The sequence below is a fragment of the Nipponia nippon genome, unplaced genomic scaffold, assembly GCF_047370975.1.
Source record: "Nipponia nippon isolate SJK-2023a ecotype South Korea unplaced genomic scaffold, ASM4737097v1 scaffold_2, whole genome shotgun sequence".
NCBI lineage: Eukaryota > Metazoa > Chordata > Aves > Pelecaniformes > Threskiornithidae > Nipponia > Nipponia nippon.
This window is the reverse complement of record NW_028262336.1, coordinates 113,673,540-113,698,014: the sequence shown is the minus strand read 5'-3', so window position 1 is coordinate 113,698,014 and position 24,475 is coordinate 113,673,540. Positions and strand designations below refer to the sequence as shown.

At 44.8% G+C, this 24,475-nt stretch overlaps 2 protein-coding genes across 3 annotated transcripts in view; one reads left to right on the top strand and one right to left on the bottom strand.

Moving 5' to 3' along the window:
* Window positions 1-4,868: 4,868 nt before the first annotated feature.
* On the top strand, window positions 4,869-24,437 carry ACAT1 (acetyl-CoA acetyltransferase 1). Of its 2 annotated transcripts, XM_087759242.1 has the most exons (12): window positions 4,869-4,966; window positions 9,467-9,514; window positions 12,656-12,773; window positions 13,717-13,812; window positions 15,131-15,231; window positions 17,750-17,893; window positions 19,753-19,903; window positions 20,473-20,568; window positions 21,367-21,480; window positions 21,880-21,944; window positions 22,580-22,737; window positions 24,063-24,437. In XM_087759242.1, the coding sequence occupies exons 1-12, from the start codon at window positions 4,913-4,915 to the stop codon at window positions 24,181-24,183; spliced, it is 1,266 nt and encodes a 421-aa protein (XP_087615368.1). In that variant the 5' UTR covers window positions 4,869-4,912; the 3' UTR covers window positions 24,184-24,437. The 2 variants fall into 2 exon arrangements, with proteins under 2 accessions (XP_087615368.1, XP_087615369.1); XM_087759243.1 differs by lacking the exon at window positions 12,656-12,773 and having other exon boundaries at window positions 4,905-4,966.
* NPAT (nuclear protein, coactivator of histone transcription) overlaps window positions 21,892-24,475 on the bottom strand; it is a 29,122-nt gene continuing 26,538 nt past the window's right edge. Inside the window, exon 19 of the transcript XR_015705158.1 lies at window positions 21,892-22,027. The gene's annotated coding sequence lies outside the window, so the exon portion shown is untranslated. The remainder of the gene's footprint in view (window positions 22,028-24,475) is intronic.

The window sequence follows — 24,475 nt, the reverse complement described above, 5'->3', positions numbered from 1 at the left end:
CAATGGTTTTCCTGGTGGAGGTGCTCTCTAGAAATAAGCCACTTATCACGGGAGTTGCTTAGCTGCATCGACTCCTACCAGTTTAAATTGATCATCGTTCAGGTAGAATCACTGACCTAAATATGAAAGGCGCTAAACCTGCTTCGTTCTTCTGATAAACTAAAAACCTGGGTTTATTTCATTCTTTCCTGCTTTATGTGTAAACGTCTCTCTCTAGCTGTAGGCATGGTGCCTGCATTTCATCTCTGTTTATTCAGATGTGATGGAGATCCACTATGTAACTTCAGCTGGATACGCGCTCCGGGTCCTGCGTGCGATCTGAAACACCCGTAAGAGAGAACGGTTGGGGCACATAGGCTGCTGCTTCGGTCTGCTGATCTGGGGCACGGTCAAAGCAAACCTCATCTCCCGAGCTAAGGAAGAGCAGCACGGTGTGGTTGCTTTTAGTAGTCTAACAGACTGAACACCGAAAATCAGCGACTTTGAAATTAGTGCATTATAGTTGTTCTTGGTGAGAAGAGATGCTGAAAGACTTAAAGGGAATGCACTATGGGTTTTTTTATATTATGGTTTATTTATATTATGGTTTTCTAATATTATGTATGTACAGCTCGGGATTTGCCATCTCTTGCAGTCAGTGATTTCTGCTACTGGAGGTATTCAGAAAATTGCCACACCTGCATTTTTTGTAGCAGGCAGTTGGACCTTGGCTCAAGCTGAGGTAAATATGCGGGATTTATTGCACCAAACAGGTACTCTAGATGTCAGTAAGCCCCCCGGCCCAGATGGCATTCAGCCATTGCTTCTGAAGGAACGGAGGTGCGAAGCCGAACTGCTGGCCAAGGTGTGTCACCTACCACGGCACTCAGCTTCCGTGCCAGGGGGCTGGCGGGGCGCCAGCACCGTTTGGCTAGGTTCCACACCAAATGGTGTGAAGAAAACCAAATTGCCGGCTTCAGCTGGGAGAGGAGCATTCAAGGGTGGATGTGGCTGAGCTTTACAAAAGCAGAAAGGCAGAGAGTAAGGCAGAACTATTTTCATGGAATCCTGTAACACCAGCACTAGGGCTACTTGATAAAACCAGCAGAAGATTGGTTTAAAACACTAAAAGAGGACTTGTTCCAGGCAAAGCCGGGGCTGCAGATCACAGGTATCGGCACGTTCCAAGAGGCTTAGACAAATTCATGGGCAACAAGACCAAAAGTAGATAACAAAGGCAAGGATAGACCCTCTAACATCACCAAACAGTGAAGGTGGATGCTGGGGAAGTCTAGAGAAAGCGCCCTGGCTCCTCTGCTCAGCCTCAAGCAGTGCTTGTAGGGGGTGCTGCGCTGCTACAGTCCCTACTGAACTCTCCTTGAATTCTCTTAAATATGAATTATCCTGAAAAAATGAATTATCCTGAGGAAAAGGGCTAAAGAGGGAAAGGGGAAATAAAAAAAAAGAATTTAAAAAGCAACCGATTGACAGGAGGAAGCAACAGCTGCAGGAGGGGGCGAAGATGATGAACGATGATCACAGGACCAAAAACTTAAAACGTGGGGGGGCACCCAGCAGAGCACCCTTGCCAGTGCCCACCATCTCCTGAGGGTGTCCAGGCAGCCCCTGGCCACTGCCTCCTGGGGAGGGACGCAGATCCCACGGAAAAAAGGGTTTCTTCCCTCCTCCTCCTCCAGCTTCCCCCCACCGGTGGCCATTTGGCCAGGGCTAGGAGGCGGCTGGCGAGGGCATCCTGCCACTGGCGTGGGGTTGGGACTGGGAGGGTGAAATAAGCAGATGTGGGGGAAAGCGCAGCCCAAACCACCGGGCAAGGGACCGCACCAGAGCGTGTCCCAGGGCACTCATGCGCACGAGGGAACGCTGGCTGCGATGGATTTTTGGCTTACCTGTTAAAGGAGTTCTTTCTGTATTTTTTGATACTGCATTAGAAGGTTTGTATCCTGAAATATATTTATTAACTCATGGGAAGGGACATTTCTTTTTTCTTCACTTAGCTTCTCTATGCACTGGAGTTCTTACACAGCTCCAGACATTTACACTAGTGTTATTTCAAGAATATCTGTCGTCTGGTTGGAGACTTGAAGTTGCAGAATAATTAAATAATTTTATTATAGTGCTATGTTGTATCTTCCAAATTCCCACAGAGTTAATACTTACGTTGTTGAAAACTGGTACATTACCCCATAACCCTGCTTGCCCTTTAGGCCAGGGACGTGGTGCTCTGTATGTTACAACAGTCATATTTCAGCCATGTCCTAACTAGAAGACCATCGTACATCACGGAGTTAACAACCTACATACCATTTAACCTGAGAAGACACGGGTTACTTACAGCGCAGGCTATGCTGTGCTGTGGCACAGGTGCAGCTTGGCCTTCTGTCCTGTCCTGTGCTGCAGGGATCCCCCAGCCACAGGAGATACTTGGGCAGCTAATTGTAACGAAGGAACCTGTAGGAGCTCCCTCCTGGCATTGGCAATTACACCACCTGCATGTTGTCTTCATCTCAAAGCAAGGCAGCATGTTCTCGTGTGAACATCCTCTTGTTTGACAGTAGAAATGATGACCAGAATTGTTTTCTTCTCAGAAGATCCTACAAGAGCTCTAAAGACCAAAACGTTGGGCAACCTCTCCACGGACGGGATCTGCACCACGGGCCATGCCCCAACTGGAGGCGTGCCTGATGCTGCGCAGCTCGGGGTTCCCAGCGTCCGAAGGGAGGTAAGATTATCTTTACTGCCCTCTTTTTCCTTCTCGTGTGAGCTCCAATAAAGGGCCTATTAATCAATATGTCTGGGAGTCCAAGTGCCTTTCTGGCTGGCATGATATGAACAGTAGTCCTGGTGCATTAGCAGGCTGCATCCCAGAAAAAGGGCCTTATACTGCAGGAGCAAAGGGTAACTTGAATAAGAGCTTTCCCTTTTTTTGCTCTATATGTTTTTGGCATTACTCATTTCTGAAAAACATCCTTATCCAACCAAGCTGGATGTCTTTCCTATATGGTACATATGTATTTTCAGGGTAAAATCTTCACTTCTTCGTGAGTCAATATTTGTCAATTCCTGTGCTATCTCTGGTTTGTACTTGAAAACTTTGGCTCTAAATCAAAGGTCTAGATTAGATTGGTCAAACTCTCAAAACATCAGCTACTGACAGTCAAGGAGGCAAAAGAGTACAAATTCTTCCCTCATCTGTGCCAGTCCCAATCAGCCCCCCCTTACTGCGTGTCTGGAGAATCTTTAGGCATGTATGGAAAGCAACAAGTATTTTACTTTTGAGAGCAGACAGACAGAAAGTTATCTTAAAGGGAAGTGAATGAGATGTAGAACAGAAAATGAACTGAAGCAACGTTGATGAGTGTTAGTTTTACAACATGAAGAAAAAATAATAATTTAAAAAAATTAGTCAGGATAGCAAGTGGGCGGTAACAAGTTGTTGAGATATTCCTGCTTTCCAGATGGTATATTGAAAGGATGCCTCTTGGCATTTGTTCCAGTTTGTGGTCCTAAGGGAAGGGAAGGAAGGCTGCAAATAAACGCCTTACCTGGCTTGTAGGCATCAACTCCAGGGAATGCAGCAGTCAGCCATGGGATACTGTAACAGATGGGATGCTAACTCCTTCAGGAATTAAAAAAAGTGGCTGAGGAGAAGGCAAGCAGGACTGATCAGAAACAAATATGGAACTGCTTGTCCTAGACAGTGGGCAGCAGCACAATTCACAGAGAATGTCACCTTGTCTTTTGAGCCTCTTCTTTTGAGATATAAAGCTCAAGACCAGGAGGGACCAGGCTTTTCCTAGCCTAGCTCCATGCATGTTGGATAGACAGAGTGGAAAGAGGCACTGCCAGACAGACAGACAGCTGTAGAGATTTAATACTGGCCTTCATTTAGAAATCTAGATTTGGAGGCAGAGAACTTGAGAGGAGAAACAAAATGCAGGGAAGACTGTGGAACCAGTATGGGCGTCCTGAAATCAAGCTGGGGTGGAGCTGGTACCAATCTTTCTGTAAAGGCAGCTGCTGAGACGGTTCTCAGCCAGGACTGAATTCTGAGGTAACACCTTTAGATGTCTATGCCTAGGGCTAGACGGGAAAGACTTTAAGGGGAATTAAGTTGCTGACTTTTGTGAAAACAGCATGCAGCTGCAGCCCAAGGGCACGCCAGATGCAAAGCGCCCCAGACTGAGCAGTACTGCAGCACCTGCATCCCCACAGCCCGGGTAAGTGCGCAGGTATGTTTCTGATACGGCTTCCACACGGGGATGAACTTCTGTGCAGCTTTATTTTGCTTATTTCAGCTTGACACTGAGGAGAGGGTTGGGCGAGGGGCTGGGCCCAGGCGCGGCGGAGGAGAGGAGGCAGCCCTGGGAGCGGGTTCTCCCCCCGCAAGCATCTTCCACGCCCTCTTCCTACCGTTCGTTCCTAGTTATTTTTCCGCTCCGCAGGGAAGCCAAGGTTGTCCGTCCGGCGCCCGCGGCTGTCCCTCCGCAGCCCCCTTCCCTCTCCTCAAGGCGGGCTGCGCTGCCGCCCCGCCCCTCCCGTCCCCAAGCGGCGGCCCCGGCGACGAAAGAAACGCGCCTGTCACTGCAGAAAGCGTTCCCACAGAAGGCGGAGGTCCCGCGGCGGCGGCAGGAGCTGCCGGGCACCGGCCGTACGCCCACCCCTCGGCGCCGGGCTACCGAGCCGCCCGCCCCGACCGCCTCAGGGGCCGCGCGAGCGCAGGGCGGCCACCGCCCTCTCCCGGCGCAACCCCGTGACGCTGCGGCCCGCCCTCCAGCCCAGCCAATGGCAGGGACGGATTTGGCACCGCCCTCTGCCCCAGGGCCAATGGGAGCTGGGAGGGGGCGGGAGTCGCCGTCTATAGGCCGAGGTGGGGGCGGTGGCGGTGAAGGTGACGGGGGCGGCCGGCGGGAACATGGCGGCGGTGGCGATGCTGGGCCGACGGCGCCCGGCCAAGGAGCTGCTGCGGGTGAGGCGGGCGGCGCGCGGGGCGGGCCCCAGCCCTTCCCCTCTCTCTCCCTCCCTCCCTGCGCAGCCCCGGCCCCACCGCGGGGCCCGGGAACGCTTGGCCAAGGTCACACCCGCGGCTGCGGCGGGGAAGGCGGCGCCCCCCTCCCCTTGCCCCTGCGGCGCGGCGGGAGGGAGCCCCCGGCCCGGGAAGGCGCTGAGGAGCCGGAGCAGATCCCGGGCCGCCTCCTGCGGCGGGGCCCTCGGCTGGGGGAGCGGGGGCCGGGGTCCGCCGTGGTCCGCAGGGCCGGGCGGGCCGCGCCGCCCCGGAGCCGCCTGGTCGGTGAAGGGCGGCTCCCCCCGCCGCGACAGCCCCGGGCCGGGTACGGCGCTAAGCCCGGCGGGACCTTTACCCGCGATCTTGAGAGCGGCTTTTTCCCTTGCCTCATAACCGCCTGCCAGCGCTGGGAGGGCGGCGGGCTGGCCAGGGCCCTCGCCCGGCTCTGCAGCTCCTTCCTGCGTAATTCGCTGCCCTGCAAAGCCCCTGTATCCATCTGGTACTCGCTTCGGCCATGAGGATGTGTGGCGGCTGTCAAGGCTTTCTCTAACCAGGGCTGGGAGGGGAAGCAGGTAGCAAATGTACTGACTCGGTGTGCGTGAGGTAGGTTCATCAGAAACACAGATGGCTGGGAGGTGAGATGCTGAGTGCCCCTGCCCGAAGAGCCACAGTACCCGATTACTCTGAGGCAGCACTGACTTTATTGGTGGGGGTGCCTGGTCTGCCCGGAGCGCTGGGGATCCTGGCACTGGTGTAGAGAGCTGTACGAGGAAGAAAAGAGCAGGTGAAGCATCCACATTGCATTGGACTGCATGTGGATTGGCCTTATTGCTATATGCAGAGCTGAAGGTTGTGTCTTACTAGCAGTAGAAAGTGGTTTGGGTTTTTTCTTTTCCTTTAAAAATAACGCAGGCCTGTAATTAACACAGAGCATGAATGCTACTAGCAGATGCCAGTTACACTTAGAAGCGTATTGTCTGGTTTGTCCAGTTTACTACAAAAGTAACCTTCAGGTGTAGCACAGTAAGGGCATGTTACTTTGCTGTTGTTGTTTTTTTTTTTTTTTTTTTTTTTGACGCTAACCCTTGAAAGCCCTCTTATTAGAGCCCTGCAGGAACATAATTCATTTTCAGAGAGAGGTTTAACTTAAACTTTCCACTGGCTATTACAACCTGAGATAGAAAAAAAAATAACCAATTGAAAAGTAGTAGGAAAGAAACTGTCTTTTGATAGTTGAAGGTTGTCAAATGAAGAGAGAAACAGACTAGATTTTCATATGGTAGACACAAAACCAGAAGGCATTTGTTGATTTATAAAATTGATGGTGTTTTCGCAGTGTCCTTAAGTAGTTATTATTTTTAATTAGTATTTATTTAGCTCTCAGTCAGTAATAACCAGAAGTCTCCAGTGTATTGAAATGTTGTCTAAAGAAATGGCTTAAACTCTTGATATTTTAAACCACTAATAGAAAGATAATTCTCTTAATATATGAAATAATACCTACAGATGTATCTTTGTATCTTTACACTGATTAATTAGATGAAGCTAGTAGCTGGTGAATTAGCCTACTCAGGTCATACCTTTTTCTTTTTCTTGGTTTTGTTTTTGTTGTTTTTTTTTTTAATATTTTGTTTTAGCATTCTGAATTCATTATCCTCATTTTGGTTCATGAAACACCAATGAAATGAAGCTGTAGACACAAAGTGCCACTGTTTAAAAAGCAGTAAAGTTAATCACAGAATCGAAGAATCATAGAATTGTTTAGGTTGGAAAAGACCCTTAAGATCACCAAGTCCAACCATTAACATAACACTGCCAGGTCCACCACTAAACCATGTCCCTAAGCACCACATCTATGTGTCTTTCAAATATCTCTAGGGGTGGGGACTCAGCCTGGGCATCCTGTTCTAATGCTTGACAGCCCTTTTGGTGAAGAAATTTTTCCTAATATCCAATCTAAACCTCCCCTGGCACAACTTGAGGCCATTTTCTCTTGTCCTATCGTTTGTTACTTGGGAGAAAAGACTGACCCCCACCTGGCTGCAACCTCCTTTCACACAGTTGTAGAGAGCAATAAGGTCTCCCCTCAGCCTCCTTTTCTCCACACTAAACAGCCCCAGCTCCCTCAGCCGCTCCTCATAAGACTTGTGCTCCAGACCCTTCACCAGCTTCGTTGCCCTTCTCTGGGGAGGGCTCCAGCACCTCGATGTCCTTCTTGTAGTGAGGGGCCCAAAACTGAACACAGTACTCGAGGTGCGGCCTCACCAGTGCCGAGTACAGGGGCACTATCACCTCCCTGGTCCTGCTGGCCACGCTGTTCCTGATACAAGCCAGGATGCCATTGGCCTTCGTGGCCACCTGGGCACACTGCTGGCTCATGTTCAGCCAGCTGTGGACCAACACCCCCAGGTCCTTTTCCCCCAGGCAGCTCTCCAGCCACTCCTCCCCAAGCCTGTAGCGTTGCATGGGGTTGTTGGGACCAAAGTGGAGGACTCAGCACTGAGCCTTGTTGAACATCATACAGTTGGCCCCGGCCCATCGATCCAGCCTGTCCAGATCCCTCTGTAGGGCCTTCCTACCCTCCAGCAGATCGACACTTCCACCTGACATGGTGTCATCTGCAAATGTACTGAGGGGGCACTCAATCCCCTCATCCAGATCACTGATAAAAATATTAAATAGGACCAGCCCCAATACTGAGCCCTAGGGAACACCACTTGTGATCAGCCACCAACTGGATTTAACTCCATTCACCACAACTCTTTGGGCCTGGCCATTCAGCCAGTTTTTTACCCAGCAAAGAGTATGCCTGTCCAACCCATGAGCAGCCAGTTTCTCCAGGAGAATACTGTGGGAAATGGTGTCAAAAGCCTTACTGAAGTCCAGGTAGACAACATCCACAGCCTTTCCCTCATCCACTGAGCGGGTCACCTTATCATAGAAGGAGATCAGGTTAGTCAAGCAGGACCTGCCTTTCATAAACCCATGCTGGCTGAGCCTGATCCCCTGGTTGTCCTGTACATGCAGCACGATGGCATTCAGGATGATCTGCTCCGTAACCTTCCCTGGCACCAAGGTCAGGCTGACAGGCCTGTAGTTCCCCGGATCCTCCTTCCGGCCCTTCTTGTAGATGGGGGTCACACTTGCTGACCTCCAGTCAACTGGGACCTCCCCGGTTAGCCAGGACTGCTGATAAATGGTGGAAAGTGGCTTGGTGAGCACTTCTGTCAGCCCCCTCAGTGCCCTTGGGTGGATCCCATCCAGCCCCAGAGACTTGTGTGTGTCTATGTGGTGTAGCAGGTCGCTAACCATTTCCCCTTGGATTATGGGGGCTTCATTCTGCTCCCTCTCCCTGTCTTCCAGCTCAGGGGGCTGCGTACCTGGAGAACAACTGGTCTGACTATTGAAGACTGAGGCAAAGAAGGCATTGAGTACCTCAGCCTTTTCCTCATCCTTTGTCACTACGTTTCCCCCTGCATCCAATAAAGGATGGAGAGTCTCCTTAGCCCTCCTTTTGTTGCTAATGTATTTATAGAAACATTTTTTGTTGTCTTTTACAGCAGTAGCCAGATTAAGTTCTAGTTGGACTTTGGCCCTTCTAATTTTCTCCCTGTACAACCTCACGACATCCTTTTAGTCCTCCTGAGTTGCCTGACCCTTCTTCCAAAGGTCGTAAACTCTTCTTTTTTCCCCCCTGAATTCCAGCCAAAGCTCTCTGTTCAGCCAGGCCGGTCTTGTCCCCCACTGGCTTGTCTTTCGTTACATGGGGAGGGCCTTCTCCTGCATCTTTAAGATTTCCTTCTTGAAGAATGCCCAGCCTTCCCAGACTCCTCTGCCCTTCAGGACTGGTTCCCAAGGGACTCTGTCAGCCAGGCTCCTGGACAGGCCAAATTCTGCCCTCTGAAAGTCCAAGGCAGCAGGTCTGCTGACCCGCCTCCTTACTTCTCCAAGAATTGAAAACTCTATCATTTCATGATCGCTGTGCCCAAGATGGCCTCCAGCCATCACGTCACTCCCAAGTCCTTCCCTGTTCACAAACAAGAGGTCCAGCGGGGCACGTTCCCTCGTTGGCTCCCTCACCAGCTGTGTCAGGAGGTTATGTGTCAATGAGTGAACCAAAGTCCAGAGAAGCAGACAGAGGGACTAGTAAACTTTTTCAAGATAGCACCACTCACTCCCTGGTTTAGCCATGTGTTGTATGTGTACATAACAGACTTGGCCAAATGAGTTGGGTTTTGTTTTTAAAGGAGTATTTGTTTATTTTTCAGAAAATATTTTATCACAGATGTTATGGTGAGACTTCACTTTTTTAAAAGGCATTTTATGATTTTTAATTTAATATTTTTCCAGTGTTTCTTAGATATTATTTTTTAAAGTAATGACTTCTACATAAATGGTACATTTCTCAAATGTCATGGTATTGACTTTCTCGATATGAAATTCTGAGGACTTTCTTATTTTCAGGCTTTGAAGTATACAAGCCGTGGCTATGCATCACAGCGCACTTTAAATGTAAGTATAAAGCACCATCCAACTGCAATAAATCACTGTTTTATATCTCTTTCTTAATCACTGAACTTTTTAAAAAAGTTACCACAAAAAAATCTGCGTTGTAGACAATGCGACTTGTCCCCAAGTCACACCTGACTGCAAAATCTGGAATAAAAGTCAGATTTTCTTTTTTATTTTGTTTTGCTAATTGTTAGGTACTGTGGGACAAAATTGGTTAGAAGTGTGTCAGCTAGCTTAATGCAACTATTTATCCCTTATTGGAAAATACAGCTGATGCCAACTTCTCCCTTTGAGGTTATTTGTATGTTATTCTGCAACTTGCTGTTGCAACATAAAAGATGAGAACAAGCGTGTTACTGTCACTGAAGTCAATCATGATGAAGAAGGGGTTACAGAAACAGACCTGAGTTTTAAACAAGTATAATTTGTCTTTTTTTTTTTTGGTTCAGATATTTTCTAGTGTTTTGTTTCTTTGCTTGTGTCTCTAAATAAAGAACTTGTGGTGAGACCCTGTAAAGCTTTGTGTCTGACTTCCGCTGAAACCAGCAGAGCTGGAGGCATTCATTGCTTCTTCTCAGTAGCTGTCCAGGGGCAGCCAGAGGTCTGAAGTGTGCATCTTTTTGGTGCCAGGTCCTCATGCTGCTCTCATGGTTTTAGCAGGTAGGTATGTTGTTGTAGCACTGAAGCTAAGAGGCGAAATAAGAGTAAATCTCTTTTGAGGGGCTGCTAGGTATAGAGCTGAATGTCATACCATGTCTTAAACTACTGCTTATGCATTATGCTGCGACCTGGGTGCTTTTGATTATCTCCAAGGATGGAGACTGTCTGGGCAACCTGTTCCAGTGCTTGGTCACCCTCACAGTGAAAAAGTGTTTCCTGATGTTCAGAGGGAACCTCCTGTGTGTCGGTTTGTGCCCGTTGCCCCTGGTCCTGTGCCTGGGCACCACTGAAAAGAGCCTGGATCCATTCCTTTTGCACCCTCCCTTCAGGTATTAATATACACGGATGAGGTCCCCCTGAACCTTCTCTTCTCCAGGCTGAGCAGTTCCAGCTCTCTCAGCCTTTCCTTGTGTGTCAGGTGCTCCAGTCCTTTAATCATCTTCATGGCCCTTCGCTGGACTCTCCCTGGTATGTCCATGTCTCTCTTGTACTGGGAAGCCCAGCACTGGACACAGCACTCCAGGTGTGGCCTCACCAGTGCTGAGTGGAGGGAAACGATCACCTCCCTTGACCTGCTGCCAGTACTTTGTCTAATGCAGCCCAGGATGCCATTTGCCTTCTTTGCTGCAAGGACCCATTGCTGGCTCATGTTCAACTTGGTGTCCACCAGGACCTGCAGGTCCTTTCCTGCAAAGCTGCTTTCCAGCTGGATATCCACCAGCATGTCCTGGGGCCTGGGGTTCTTCTTTCTCAGATATGGGACTTTGCCCTTCTCCTTGTTGCATGTCATGAGGTTCCTGTTGGCCCATTTCTCCAGCCTGTCCAGGTCCCTCTGGATGGCAGCACAATCATCTGGTGTATCAGCCACTCCTCCCAGTTTGGTGTCACCAGCAAACTTTCTGAGGGTATACTCTGCCCCATCATCCAGATCATTAATGAAGATGTTAAGCAGGATTGGACCCAGTATTGACCCCTGGGGTACACCACTAGTTAATGGCCTCCAACCAGACTTCGTGCCACTGGTCACCACCCTCTGGGCCTGGCCATTCAGCCAGTTTTCAGTCCACCTCGCTGCTCATCCAGCCCATATATCAACAGCTTCTCTGTGAGGATCTCATGGGAGACAGTGTTGAAAGCCTTACCAAAGTCTAGGCAGACAGTGTCCACTCCTCTGCCTGCATCTACCAAGCCAATCATTTCCCTGTAGAAGGTTATTGGGTTGGTTGAGCATGACTTCCCTTTGATGAGTCCATGCTGATGACTCCTGATCATTTTCTTGTTCATGTGCCTGGAAATGATTTCCAGGATTAGCTTGTTTCATCACCTTCTCAGGAACTGAGGTGAGGCTGACCAGCCCGTAGTTCCCCAAGTCCTCCTTCTTGCCCTTCTTGAAGACAGGAGTGACATTTGCTTTCCTCCAGTCCTCAGGCATCTCTCACAATTGCCATGACCATTGCAAGATTATCGAGAGGGACCTTACAAAGACATCTGCCAGCTCCCTCAGCACTCGTGGGTGCATCACAGCAGGGCCTGTGGATTTACGTATGTCCAGTTCGCTTAAGTATTCCCTGACCTCATCCTCTTCCACCAAGGGTACGTCTTCCTTGCTCCAAGTTTCCCTCCTGGTCTCTGGGGCCTGGGATTCCTGAAGGCCAGTCTTACTAGTGAAGACTGAGGCAAAGAGAGCATTTAGTACCTCCGCCTTTTCCATGTCCTGTGTCACCAGGTCCCCTGCCCCATTCAGCAGCAGGCTCACATTTTCCCTAGACTTCCTTTTGCCTCCTAGCTGCTTTTGGAAGCCCTTCTTCTTACCTTTGACATCCCTTGCCAGATTCAATTGCAGTTGGGCTTTGGCTTTCGTAACCTTGTCACTGCAGGATTGGACAGTGTCTCCCACGTTCCCTGTCCCTACTTCCACCTTCTGTATGCTTCCTTTTTGTGTATGAGTTTTGGTCATCCATGCAGACCTCCTGGCATTTTAACCTGACATCCCACTTGTTGGAATGGACTGCTCTTGAGCTTGGAAGGGGTAATCATCAAATATTAACCAGCTTGCTTTGACCCCTCCTCCCTCCAGGGCCTTGGGACTCTTTCAAGCAGCATCCATCCCAAGGCTGAGCTCAGTGCACTTCAGCTGTTCTGTCACCTAAAGGGCAACCCCCCCTCCTTGTCACCTTGGCCCATCCTTCCAAAGAGCCCATATCCCTCCAGCACTCCAGCCATGGGAGCCATCCCACCACGCCTTCATGATCCCAACAAGATTGTAGTCTTGCAACTGCACACCAATCTCTAATTCCTTATGTTTATTCTCCATGCTGCATGCATTAATAAAGATTATTTTAGTGCTCTGAAACACTTGCAGGATGAAAGGGAAGCTGTGACATGAATGAAAGAGCAGAAGTGGATAAATTTAAAAAATACTGGTATATGTGTGCATTTGTGAGAGAGACCGTGACTTTTACTCCATGCTTCTCCTCTTAGGAGGTGGTGATAGCAAGTGCTGTAAGGACACCGATTGGATCTTTCCAAGGATCTCTTTCATCATTGCCAGCCACTAAACTTGGTTCCATTGCAATTAAGGGAGCAATTGACAGAGCAGGTATATGTAAATATTTTTTTCTGCAACAAAGAAAACCTCAAGTGGCTCAGAACAGTATCAGTCTCTGTCTTTTAAGTTGCTTGGTAAACAAAAGATCCTGTATTTTTTTGCTGTTGTGGCACTCCTAAGTCTTTATCCACAAATGGTATTTAAGTGAAGTTTCGATCTGAATTAAGTTAAGTGCTGCTTCTAGGAGCAGAATATTACTTAGGGGTATCCGTGCTAATCCAAATCCGATTGAAGATGCTGATTGTTTTTCTGGGGTGGGGTTTTATGACACACCTAAGCTGATGCAAAGGCTACTTGTTGCTGAAACCTGTGGCCCTTCCTTTCCCTGCCCATTTTTCACATGGGCACTTATGCTTGTAGGACACCCTTGTGAGTCTATTGATGGATTTGAATTAGCAAAAAAGTCTTTTGGGGGGAGGAGGGTTAGTTTTCTACAAATTTGGCTTCTTGAAACAGCATATTGCAAGAACTTGAACGTTGCAAGAGATGCAGTGGGTGAGCAGGCCTCTTCTGTCTGGTGGTAGCTAGCTGTGGCCTTGGCTCGCCCCTGTTAAACAAACAAGCAGAACTCATTCTTTAGACATAATTGTGGCAGGTAGAAAGTTTTATGCATTGAACCATCCGTGGAAATTGAGCTTCTCAGGGAGACTAGCGAGACTTGGAAATGTTTGCTTTGGTTAGCTAACTGTAGCTTGTTCTGCAGGGTAACAAGGGAATTCTCTTCTGTGGGGGTCACCAGTTCATCGTGTGCCGTGCATATGAGAGGAGAGGTCTGGGATGCGCCCAGCAGGGGCCTGTGTGCTGCTTTTGGCACAGGGGTTGGACATGGCACGTTGCATCAGTCTTTGATAGGAAACTTCAGTGGGAAGGTTCGTAAAAGGGAGTTACATCTTCCGTGCAAAGACTCCTGAATGGAAACAATTTTGTTTTGTAGGTATCCCTGCAGAAGAAGTGAAAGAAGCGTATATGGGTAATGTCTTGCAGGCTGGGCAAGGACAAGCTCCAGCAAGACAAGCAGTCCTGGGTGCAGGTATTAATTCTCTTGATTCTGGGGTTAAGGTTTTCTGTCTTTATGTAGACAGTGTAGATTATTGAGCTATGAGTTAAAGCAGAGTGGTGCCCAGCCTTTCATCAAGACAGTCTGCGTATGCTTTTTTCTGCATGGTGGGCGAATGGTGTGTGTTGTACTCAAGTAAGTGGGCCTAATTGTGCGTCCTCGGGAATCAATTTTCATATGCACAATGGGTGTTACTGCCTACAGCGTTTGTAGAACCTGGAGAAGATGATATTGGAGACCAGGCTGCTACTTCCAGAACACTTGATGCTAATGATGGATGCTGCTCTTTGAATCTTTCATGAAACAGACTTTTTTTCTTCAGTGTATCATTACTCTTAAGCCTTATTGGATAAGGGGTCAGTGAGTTTCCATGAACTGCAGATATGAGTATGTCATTACGCTCATCTTCCCGTGGAGTCTGGAGCTGTCACTGGAAGGATTCGCTCTATAATGTTAACTGCAGCACAAATGTTATTGGGGTGCAGGAGTTATGTTCTTCTCCCTTTTGCTGTAGGGATGGGATTCTATGCCTTAGCATGATGCTAGGAAGGTCTGTGGGTCAGGGAAGAACTGGATACTTTCTTTGCTCTGTCCCTGTACTTTTTTGAAAAAGAAGGAACTGTTTCCATGTGAGGCAAGGGGATGAATATGGCTCTCTTCTTTCCCCTGGCGAATTTCTCCATCTCGCTGCTGGGATGGAGTTGTGCTGGTAGCCAAGCCATAATGCTAGAGAGCAAGCCTAGGGTAGAGGCAGTGACGCAATGGTCTTGAGTCGAGCTGCACACAGCAGAGCCCAAAGCTGTTGCCATGAACACTCAATGACAGTCAGAACTCAATAACAACTGTGTGAATGACACTGACACCTAGCGCTTTTGGTCTTGTTCAGTATTGCTTGTGTTTAGAGTCCTGTACTTCTGGGGTCTGTCTTGTTGCCAGCTGCTAAATTCTACAGCTTGTTTATGCCTTTTCAATCTTGAATGCTTCTTAGAGGCAGGGATTGGGGTGTCAGGAGGAGGAATAGTTCTGGAGTCGTTTCCCTGATCTTCTGTCTCTGATTCCTCATTTGCTTGCTCCCTTATCACAAGTCTGTTGTCTGAAGGGGAGAGACAACAAGAGTCTCCAAGAAGGATAGCAACTAGGGGCGAGGGTAGATAAATTGCTTTGGCAGGCTAAATAGTGCAAGCTGGGCACCCTGGGCTTAGGTAAAAACTGGTCCCATACGAAATATTGCTGAAACACCAAGACTGTCTGTCCTTTAAGTAATACAGTTTGTACAACTTCTTTGACTCAGGTCTGCCAATCTCCACTCCTACTACAACTGTCAATAAAGTCTGTGCTTCAGGGATGAAATCGATCATGATGGCAGCACAAAGCCTGATGTGTGGGAGTCAGGTATGTGAATTTGAGTGCTGTTTTATGGAAGAAACACACAACTAATGTTGTAGATCCTGTCCTACTGATGACTGTGCTCTTTGATTTGGGACTGTGTTTTGACTTGGGATAATAAAGCTAATTAGCAAGGTTTGTTTTGCTTATGCAACCTTAGTTTTATAGTCACTTAAGTGTGTTTTGGTTTAAAACAGAAAATTGTAAGTATTATAGTTAGGAAATTGTCAGATGTATTTTTAGAGCTAGGCAAATAAGGTGGATTTTTTTGGGGGGTGGGGTGGGGTGTTTACATCTTCTCCCTACTGCTCTTCCCCCACCCCACCTCCTCCCTCACCCCCAAAAAATAATTAAGGGAATTTTCAAGCTTTCTGGTTTGAAAAATTGAAGAACTTTTTATAGACTTAGTTTTTGCTGAAACACATTCAATCTTGACTTTCAGACACTTTTAACACTTAAATGGATTAAATGTACATATTAAAGCAATGTTGTTTCCAAGTACATTAAAGATGGTTCAGGTTTTTTTTTTAATTGTTTTAGAAGAATTGTTGCTGAATAAGTGTTTTCATTGAAGAGAGCTTGATAGAGGGGAATTGCTCATCTCTGTCAACAGTGTTCTAATATTCTCTGTATGATGGGGAAAACAGTATCACTTAACGGGAGGATGCAAGAATACACCATCTTCAGCAAGCTGTTAAATGCTACGCAGCAAAGAATATGGGAGATGTGTGAACGTGAAGAAAGACATTTCAATTTTGTTTTTAATTGCATACTTAAAGCATTTTGGCAACATCTCCCCATCTCTGAAGTGAAAATATTGTCAGTTCAATATATATTTTTGGTTTACAAAGTAAGTGGCTCATTAGTGAGAAATGTACTTATTATTCTTTTTTATTTTATTTTTTTTTAAGAACAAAAGTAAAGAGTGTGGGTTTTTTTTTAATATTTAAGTTTCATTATCCCTTCTGTGGAAATAACAGTATAGCTGAGTTAAGGAACTACTTATTGCTTTGGCCTTGCTCTGCAGAGAGCAGCACTTTGTCCAGTGTCTGCTGAAGTCGGTGGAAGTCTTGTCACTGGACTTTGAACCAGGCCCAGCATGTCTGTGTAAAAGCTGCATTTGGATTTAGGAATTTACGTCCAGTGACTTCATGAGAGTGGCTGTGCATTTGGCTGGTTTGACAGATGCAGGCCATGAGCTCTGAAGAGAACTGGAGTTTTCAGCTGAGCTAGTCATACCCGCTGTGCTGCCAGTCTCAGCAAAAGCAGACTCAGCCAGCTATTAGTCTCTTAGAGCTATAAATTATGGATTTTTTTTGTATTTGTTTGTTTTTCCTGGCTGCGGGCTGTGAGGTATCTGCGGTATGAAAGTCAGCGATGGTTCCCAGTGGCTTGAGTCAGTGTACCTCATCGTATAAACAACTGTATTAACTCTGTCTCCGAGTCTTTCACTTTAGGGAATTGAAATGCCAGGGACTCTTGTTCCTCTGATCTGTTGCTGCTTCCATATCTCAGCTGCCTTTCCGATTTATCTGCCTTTCCAGTTTGTCTCCAGCCTTCTTTCTTTTCTTCATTACTTCATGTCACTGTTCCTGGATCTAGTTTATAATCTGTTCTGAACCAAACCATTATTTCTCTGAGTCTTAATTTAAAGAAACCAAAAAAGCTTTCATCTGTTTCTTATTGCTGTTATGATGTAAAATCTTTTTGAATTTATATTAACAGCATGGTTGAATTCTCAAAGACTCACACTGCTGTGTGTGTATTTTTCTTACATTTATCCATATTTCAAATATGCCGTTAAACACAACTGTGTCTATTCTTCACATCCTGAGGTCCTAGGGATTTTGGGGGTATAGCCTGATGAACAGTAGGTATACTTCTGGTCCTTATAGCTTTTCTGTTTGTTTGCTTTGTCTCAGCTTGAAAAGTATACTAATTTAGAAATGCCCATAACGATTCAGCTTAATTCAGTAATGATTAATTGTTAACATCTCTTTTTTTGCTGGCCTTTCCAGATAATAAAACCATATTGTAAGTCATCTCTCTTTACATAGTAAGATGAAACAATATTATGTAAAACTGCAGGTACTTGTAAATCTCTGTCTCTTCTTATTAGTCTCTTAGATTCTGACTGTTGCTTGTTGCGTAGGGATATGGAGCTGCGAATGAAGAACAAAAATGAGAAATTTAAAGAAAAAGAAACTGTTTAAATTAAAATTTGTAATTTGATCTCCCAAGCTTTTGAAGTAAAAGTGCAAGAGACTGACACGGCCCTTGCAGCTTTCTAGAACTGCATACAAGACAAGAGTCCAGTTGTTCTGTCGGGGTGGATTAACTCTCTTCAGCTGTTGTTCCTGCTGCTTGCTTTTTAAATGCATAAAGATTTTTTTTTCCTCTTTCTCTAGGACTCCTCAGAAATATAAAGCGTCCATGCTTAAGCTTTTGCTAATATTTGTTCCTACAAGAAGTCATAGAGAACACACTGCATTATTAATAATTTTAACTTGTTTCCTTTGAGCAGGACGTAATGGTTGCTGGTGGAATGGAGAGCATGTCTAATGTTCCCTATACAATGAGCAGAGGATCGACGCCCTATGGAGGAGTAAAGCTGGAAGACCTGATAGTGAAAGATGGGCTGACGGACGCTTATAACCATATCCATATGGTAAATATTCCTGCACAGTACTGAAGTATCAACCATAGCTTTGAAGAGCTTGCTAATAATTATTATGAAACTGCTTCATGTAGCAAACCTAGAAATGAGGAATAACATAAACGGAGGAGGAAAAAGTCTTCCATTTCCAGGCGTCCGTCCTGTAGTAACTGTAATGGAGGGGCTAGACAGAAGACCAAAACCGAATTGCAAATTGCGTGTTAATGTTTATCTGTCTCTGATTGAAGTCTGAATTGCCTAGAGCAGGGATTTAAAAAAAAAAAAATCTGCTGCTGATAGATTGCTGTTGCTCCATCTGTGGGAAAGAGCAATTGAGTTACTTGATGTCTTTGAGGGTACCTACTCTGTACGGTTCAGCAGGCTCTCAGGTTTGTTTTCCCTCCCCCAATGTACATATCGCATATCTTCTGTTGGAAGGTTTGAGTCAGCTGATATGCTTACTCATCAGCATGGTAACTTAAATTGGACAAACAACTGCAAACTTAGGGTGGGTTTGGAAAACAACTGATAGGAAGATAGTGAAGAACAAGCATCAGGGAAGAAGAGTTTGAAAAGAGAATGACTACTTTCCGTTTATGAATATTTCTGACCTTTGCCTAGGGTAATTCACAACTGTAGGGTATTACTGACTGATCAGTTAGTGTTCTTGCTGGTGTACAGGAAAACATGTCGTGAAGAATATTCTACTGTGATCCATATATTTGATACGGACCTCGCTCCTTCTGTGTGTGATTTATTCTTTTTGCAGTCCAGCGCACTCTGCTTAGGCTGTTGGTTGAAATCCACTCCCACATTCCAGCCAAAATGGATTTTTGAGGATTTTTATAGGAATGTAAATAGTGGCTTTGCTAGTTCCTCTGTGTGGGGAAAAACTCTAGGAGTTGGTTATAATGCACAAAGTTTTCAGAGACTGGGACAATATTGTAGAGCCTTTTGTCTTTATTATAGCAGCTGTAGGTTGCTTGGAAAACCGTACCACTCTGTGTGAGAATACACAGGAAGGCCCATCCGATGGCTTTAGGAACTTACTCTTGTCTGTGTTTTGGCAACAGACTAAGTTGCTGGTGCTATGAAGACTTTAAATTCTTTAACTGCATAGAAGTGAACTTGCTTGTTTGAAGCACTGGAGGGACACAGTACTAAAGGGGTTTGTGTTGATTCATTGAGTTTTCTACAGAAATGAGAGGTGGAACAAAACCTGTTTAAGAACAAATCTTTCAGGTTGACTACATGAGTATCCTTTTTTTTTATTTTGTCACCAGGTATTTAGTGTTGGTAATGAATTATGATTGTATAATTATGTAATTATGATTATGATTGACCTATATAAAAAATGGATTATTTCATTCTACTTATTTCATTCCAGTGATTAGACAAAAGGTATACATACTTTTATTTGTACAGTTTTTAGAGTATCAGATCCTGAAGGCTAAATAAGCCCTGTGTGTTGACCTGTTCTTGTAACCTGTGGAACAGACAAGCTGATAATGACATGACAACACTAGTAAGATGATGTGAACATGCTGTTCTGTGGCTGAACAATGATCTTCAGTCTCAGAAGACATCAGCCCTAAGCACTTTAAAACTTACTTTGGCATGCAGTTTTTTAACTTAAAAGAAAAGCCTTGTAATGAATGTTCCCTCATGGCTGGATCCAGAAAACGTTTGCTAAATCTGAAGTTCATATTCCAAAACCAGAAGTTACTATTTGATCACAACTGTGTAAATTAGAAATGGACACACATTAGTCACATTCAATTCTGGAAATCTGCTGGCTGAGTTTTTTTCAGCTACATTTGTAGTTCACATCTCCACAAATGCCAAACCTAACGTGCCTGGTTTTCTCCAAGGGCAACTGTGCCGAGAATACTGCGAAGAAGTTTACTATTTCGCGCGAGGAACAAGACACTTACGCCATAGGCTCTTACACAAAGAGCAAAACAGCCTGGGATTCAGGAATATTGAAAAATGAAATAGTTCCTGTCACTATTTCAAAAAAAGGTATTATGGAAAGGTGTGATAAAATGAATTGTGTTTCTCATTGAAAGCTGTAACATTGTCCGTGTTCAGTGCAACTTGTGTTGTTTAAACATGCAGATATCAGGAACGCTAATTTTAAATGAGCTAAGAATTTTCTGTTCTGCAGACTTTCTGGTGAACAGCAGTCAGTGACCTGTGATCTGGTTTTGGTTTTTAATTTTCCTTTAATGTTATGCACCGTATCTTCTTCCTTTTTTATGTAAGTGGAAGACTAGCTACTGAACTTAAATAGTATGGCTTGAGGACATCTGTGTTTTAATTTCCCTATTAATTACCTTAAAGATATGTTCTTTGTCCCTTTCATTCAGCCACCAGGAAGTATAAATGGATTTGCTGTGAATAAATTGGATTAGGGAATAATTTTTTTTCCAGTTTTCATAAGCACAGTTCTTGACATGCATTTTACATGTGTTTACATTTTTTTAATGAAATAAATTGTTTAAATAAGGCAGCATTTAATCAAAGTACTGTGTTAGAATGTCTTAAGAATGGACTGTACTATAAAATACTAAACCAAATCTGAATTTCAGGAAAGCCAGATACAGAAGTGAAAGAAGATGAAGAATACAAACGTGTTGATTTTAGTAAAGTTCCAAAGCTGAAAGCTGTTTTCCAAAAAGAAAATGGTAAATATTGTTGAATTAACTGCTTAATTTTCTACCAAGTGCAAGGATGATGCGGTGCTTAGGGACATGGTTTAGTGGTGGACTTGGCAGTGCTGGGTTAACGGTTGGACCTGATGATCTTGAAGGTCTTTTCCAACCTAAACGATTCTGTGATTCTGTGATACGTTGTTGTAGTGAGGAGTCCTGTTCACAAGAGCTTGAATGCCCAACAGTAGTCCCTTAGCTTTTAAACGTCTGCTAAGATAAAGAAACATGCTTCACAACAGCATGAACTGGCTTGGATTAAAAGATGGTCCAAGAACCTTAAACCAGTGAAAACCTCTGTTTTGGACATTTACTTTAAGACGACGGAAACAGCTTGGTTTCGGTTTAGCTATTGCCTTGGTCTCTGCCAGGTGTCAGCTCTGGCGTCGGTGGGAGCTGGAGTGCCCTTACATAGTTACCTGTGACTTCCCCGAATCTGTCCTTGATACGTCTCTCTGGCTAAAGCAAAGTTGCCTCTCATTCACATCCCTTTTTGAGCTGGAATTCTGCGTGAATGCCAGCCGTGCAGCCGACAGGGAAGGCATGCTCTAAACCGCCACCTGGATAGACAGGAGTACATGTGATGATTGTACGTGTTTACTCAAACCGATTTAAAAGAATAACTCATTTTTAGTTAACTCGGTACCACAGCTATCACCATATTGTTGAGAACTTATGTTCAAGGGCCTAAGGTAAAAAAACCTCATTGACAGGATATCCCTGAGCTATATCCCGCTTTTCCCCTCTGTTTAAACAATGCTTTACCTTTTCTAGGAACAGTTACAGCTGCCAATGCCAGTACTCTGAACGATGGAGCAGCGGCCTTGATTCTGATGACTACAGAGGCAGCCAAGAGACTGAAAGTCAAACCATTGGCACGGGTAGTAGGTACGGTTTTTCATAGCTTCGAGTACAGTCCTGGAGAATACGCCCGTGGTATGCTCTCAGACTGGGAGTCCTGTTTGGCCGGTCATCTGACATTTGCGGGACAGAAAAGGGGAGCCCCTAGGCATTATGGCTGCTCCTTCTTGATACAGTCCTTGAAATTTCAAGTGTCGTACCAGCAGGCTTTGGATCATAAATGGAGTTTTCTATGTGGAATAATATTAAAAATACAAAAATGTTGTTATGTGGCTCCCTTAAGGCACTAAATTTTGGATTTCACGGATATTTCATGGACCGTTACATTCAGAATTTTTCTATCTTGGCTGGGTTTGCTGCTTGCGCGAATAAAAATCACGTGTAGTAAAAACAAAGGTCTTTAAACAGCTTTTGCGATTTTTACAGCTTTTGCAGATGCTGCTGTTGATCCCATTGACTTCCCAATTGCACCTGCACACGCTGTTCCCAAGGTAGGAAAAGAATTGAGGTGATTTTTGAAAAACAACAAACTTCCCTAGCACTGGATCATTGGTTCATCCCTCGGTGGATCTTCCTGTAATTAGGATCGAAATTATAATTACATCATGAATACAAAGAACACGTTTTTCAGAGGATCAAGGCTAGAATGCAGATTTTCAGGGTAACAAATTTCTCACACCTATTTTGAAAGAGAATATTGTTTTATACTGCTTTCACCAACTTTGTGCTTGTTTACACTTTTGAAGCTTTGCAGCTAGTATGGCTAAAGGCAAAATAAATGTGGTTATATGAGTATAGACTCGTTCAAAAAGGAACTGAAGACAAGCGTACGGCATGAGGCAATACCGTATCAGTTTAAATGTACTTACTGCGGCAGCGGTCTTAGTGTAAGTGTGATGAAAACGTATTCTTGGCATAGGGTACGCTCATTTCTTTTGTGAAAGCTCAAGTCTGTGCTTCAGTAGCCCAGTTTTGCTGTTTCCCATCTGACAAAGAGGTTCCGAAATGTGAACTTCAGTCACCCTATGGGCAGCCTGAGTCACCGACTTCAAAACAGACCTAATTATTTCTATAATTAGCTTCCTAATCTTTTCACAATAGTAATTGTTTTTATTATTATTTCTAGATTCTAAGTGAGACAGGCATGAAAAAAGAAGATATTGCAATGTGGGAAATCAACGAAGCATTCAGCGTTGTGGTGCTGGCCAATATTAAAATGCTGGGTATTGATCCACAAAAAGTCAACATCAACGGAGGTGCCGTCTCTCTTGGGCATCCCATAGGGTAAGGAAAAGCAGCGCTGGTTTGTGTTGCACACAGAGGCATTGGTTTCTAGACATACTGCTAACGCATTTACCTTTATTCTCAAATTTAACACAAGGAGGAACGGTAACAGAAATTTGTTATCAATCAGGCGCATAGGGACTTAATTCAGGTGTTAAATTTCAGGGTACCTTGAAAAGAGCACGATCCCATTTTTCTCTTCACAGTTAGGAATCACCTACTTTTATAAAGAGCTTGCTTGTTACCGCAGCTATATGGATTTATGAAGTATTAAAACCAAATCACTATTAACATGACAGAATAAACAATAATAATTAATCGAGTAGTTAAGCTAAAGATATTTACAGGTAAACTTATGAAAATAGCGAAGGATATGGTACAGGGGCTTTTATATTTCTTACATGAGCAAAATGAAATTCCAGGTCTCGTCAAAGCGTTTTTGGCCGTGAATCCCAAAGTCCCCAAGCACCTGATGCAGCAGGCGGGGATCGTCTGGGGGTGTTGGGGGGTCTTTTGTTTGAAGTTCGGTCATCTGGTTTGAGGAGTCGGATCACCGGCCGTGCTCCCCAGCCGCTGTAACTTACTCACGGCTTCGGTCTATCCCATTAATCCTCCCTAAGGGTGATGATGTTGCACAGTCCGGGTCTATGAGGAAAACCCATTTCAAAACCTCTGCGTAAATATGGATGTGAAGTAACAACGTTGTACATCAGGAACAAGTAGGGGTACTTCATGGTTCCTAAAAAGCTCTAATCAAGGCATAATCCCGCAAGACATGCCGACATCTTTGCAATATCAGCTCCTTAAGGGAATATGAATTTTTTGTCTTTAAAAGTTAATTTCGACAGTCTAATGACAGAATTTAAATGTCTGATTTTGCACAGTAGCTGGACCAAAGTAGCATACTGCGGTATATCAAGTTGTAAGCAAATAAGAAACTGTTTGAAATTAATCATTACTATCGATTTGGTTTTCGTGGTAGATGTATTACCTTCTTTGAAAGAGCTTTGCTACACGTAGAGATACTTTGTAATATGCAGACTGACTTAGAGGAAATTTCCTTTTCCAGAAGAAACTTTAGATAAACACGGAGGTTTTGTTTGTGTATGGCTAAGAACCTCTCTGTTTGTTAAGTACTGTAGCTAGAGAAAAATAACCTGCATTGCATCTAAGCGTAGATAAAAGGGTTGGTTTGGTCTTCTTGTTGGTGTGGTTTTTTTCCCAGCCACAGGGTCAATACTATATTCTGCCAACTATCCTGTGTGGGTCAAATTAAGAATTTCCTTTAAACTAAGTTTATACATTTTTTTTTTTCTTTTATTTAGAATGTCGGGAGCAAGAATTGTTGTTCACATGGCCCACGCGTTGAAACAAGGACAATATGGTCTTGCAGGAATTTGCAATGGAGGAGGAGGCGCTTCTGCAATATTAATAGAGAAGTTGTAGGCCCAAATAGCGTTGGAATCAAAGCCTTAAATGCTCTTTGATCAAAATGATGAGTGGTACCTGTTACATCTTATTTATCAATAAGTGGATAAATTCCTTAACTGCTACTCCAAAACTTCTTAAAACATCATTGATTATTGATACAAACAACTGGGCTTTTATTACTTTGACTTAGTGCAAGTTTTTATACAGTACAAATAAAAAATGTCAAATTATGAGAATGTCTTGACAATAAAGAATGTTTGTTAACTGTGGCTCCTCTGTCCCTGACGTATGGTTTCTCAAACGCCAC

Coding starts and splice junctions, on each gene's coding strand:
- ACAT1 (XM_087759242.1), top strand. CDS start 4,913: ATGGCGGCGGTGGCGATGCTGGGCCGACGGCGCCCGGCCAAGGAGCTG. Junction 9,515..12,655: donor CATCACAGCGCACTTTAAAT/GTAAGTATAAAG, acceptor TTCTCCTCTTAG/GAGGTGGTGATAGCAAGTGC. Junction 20,569..21,366: donor TGTTTTCCAAAAAGAAAATG/GTAAATATTGTT, acceptor TACCTTTTCTAG/GAACAGTTACAGCTGCCAAT.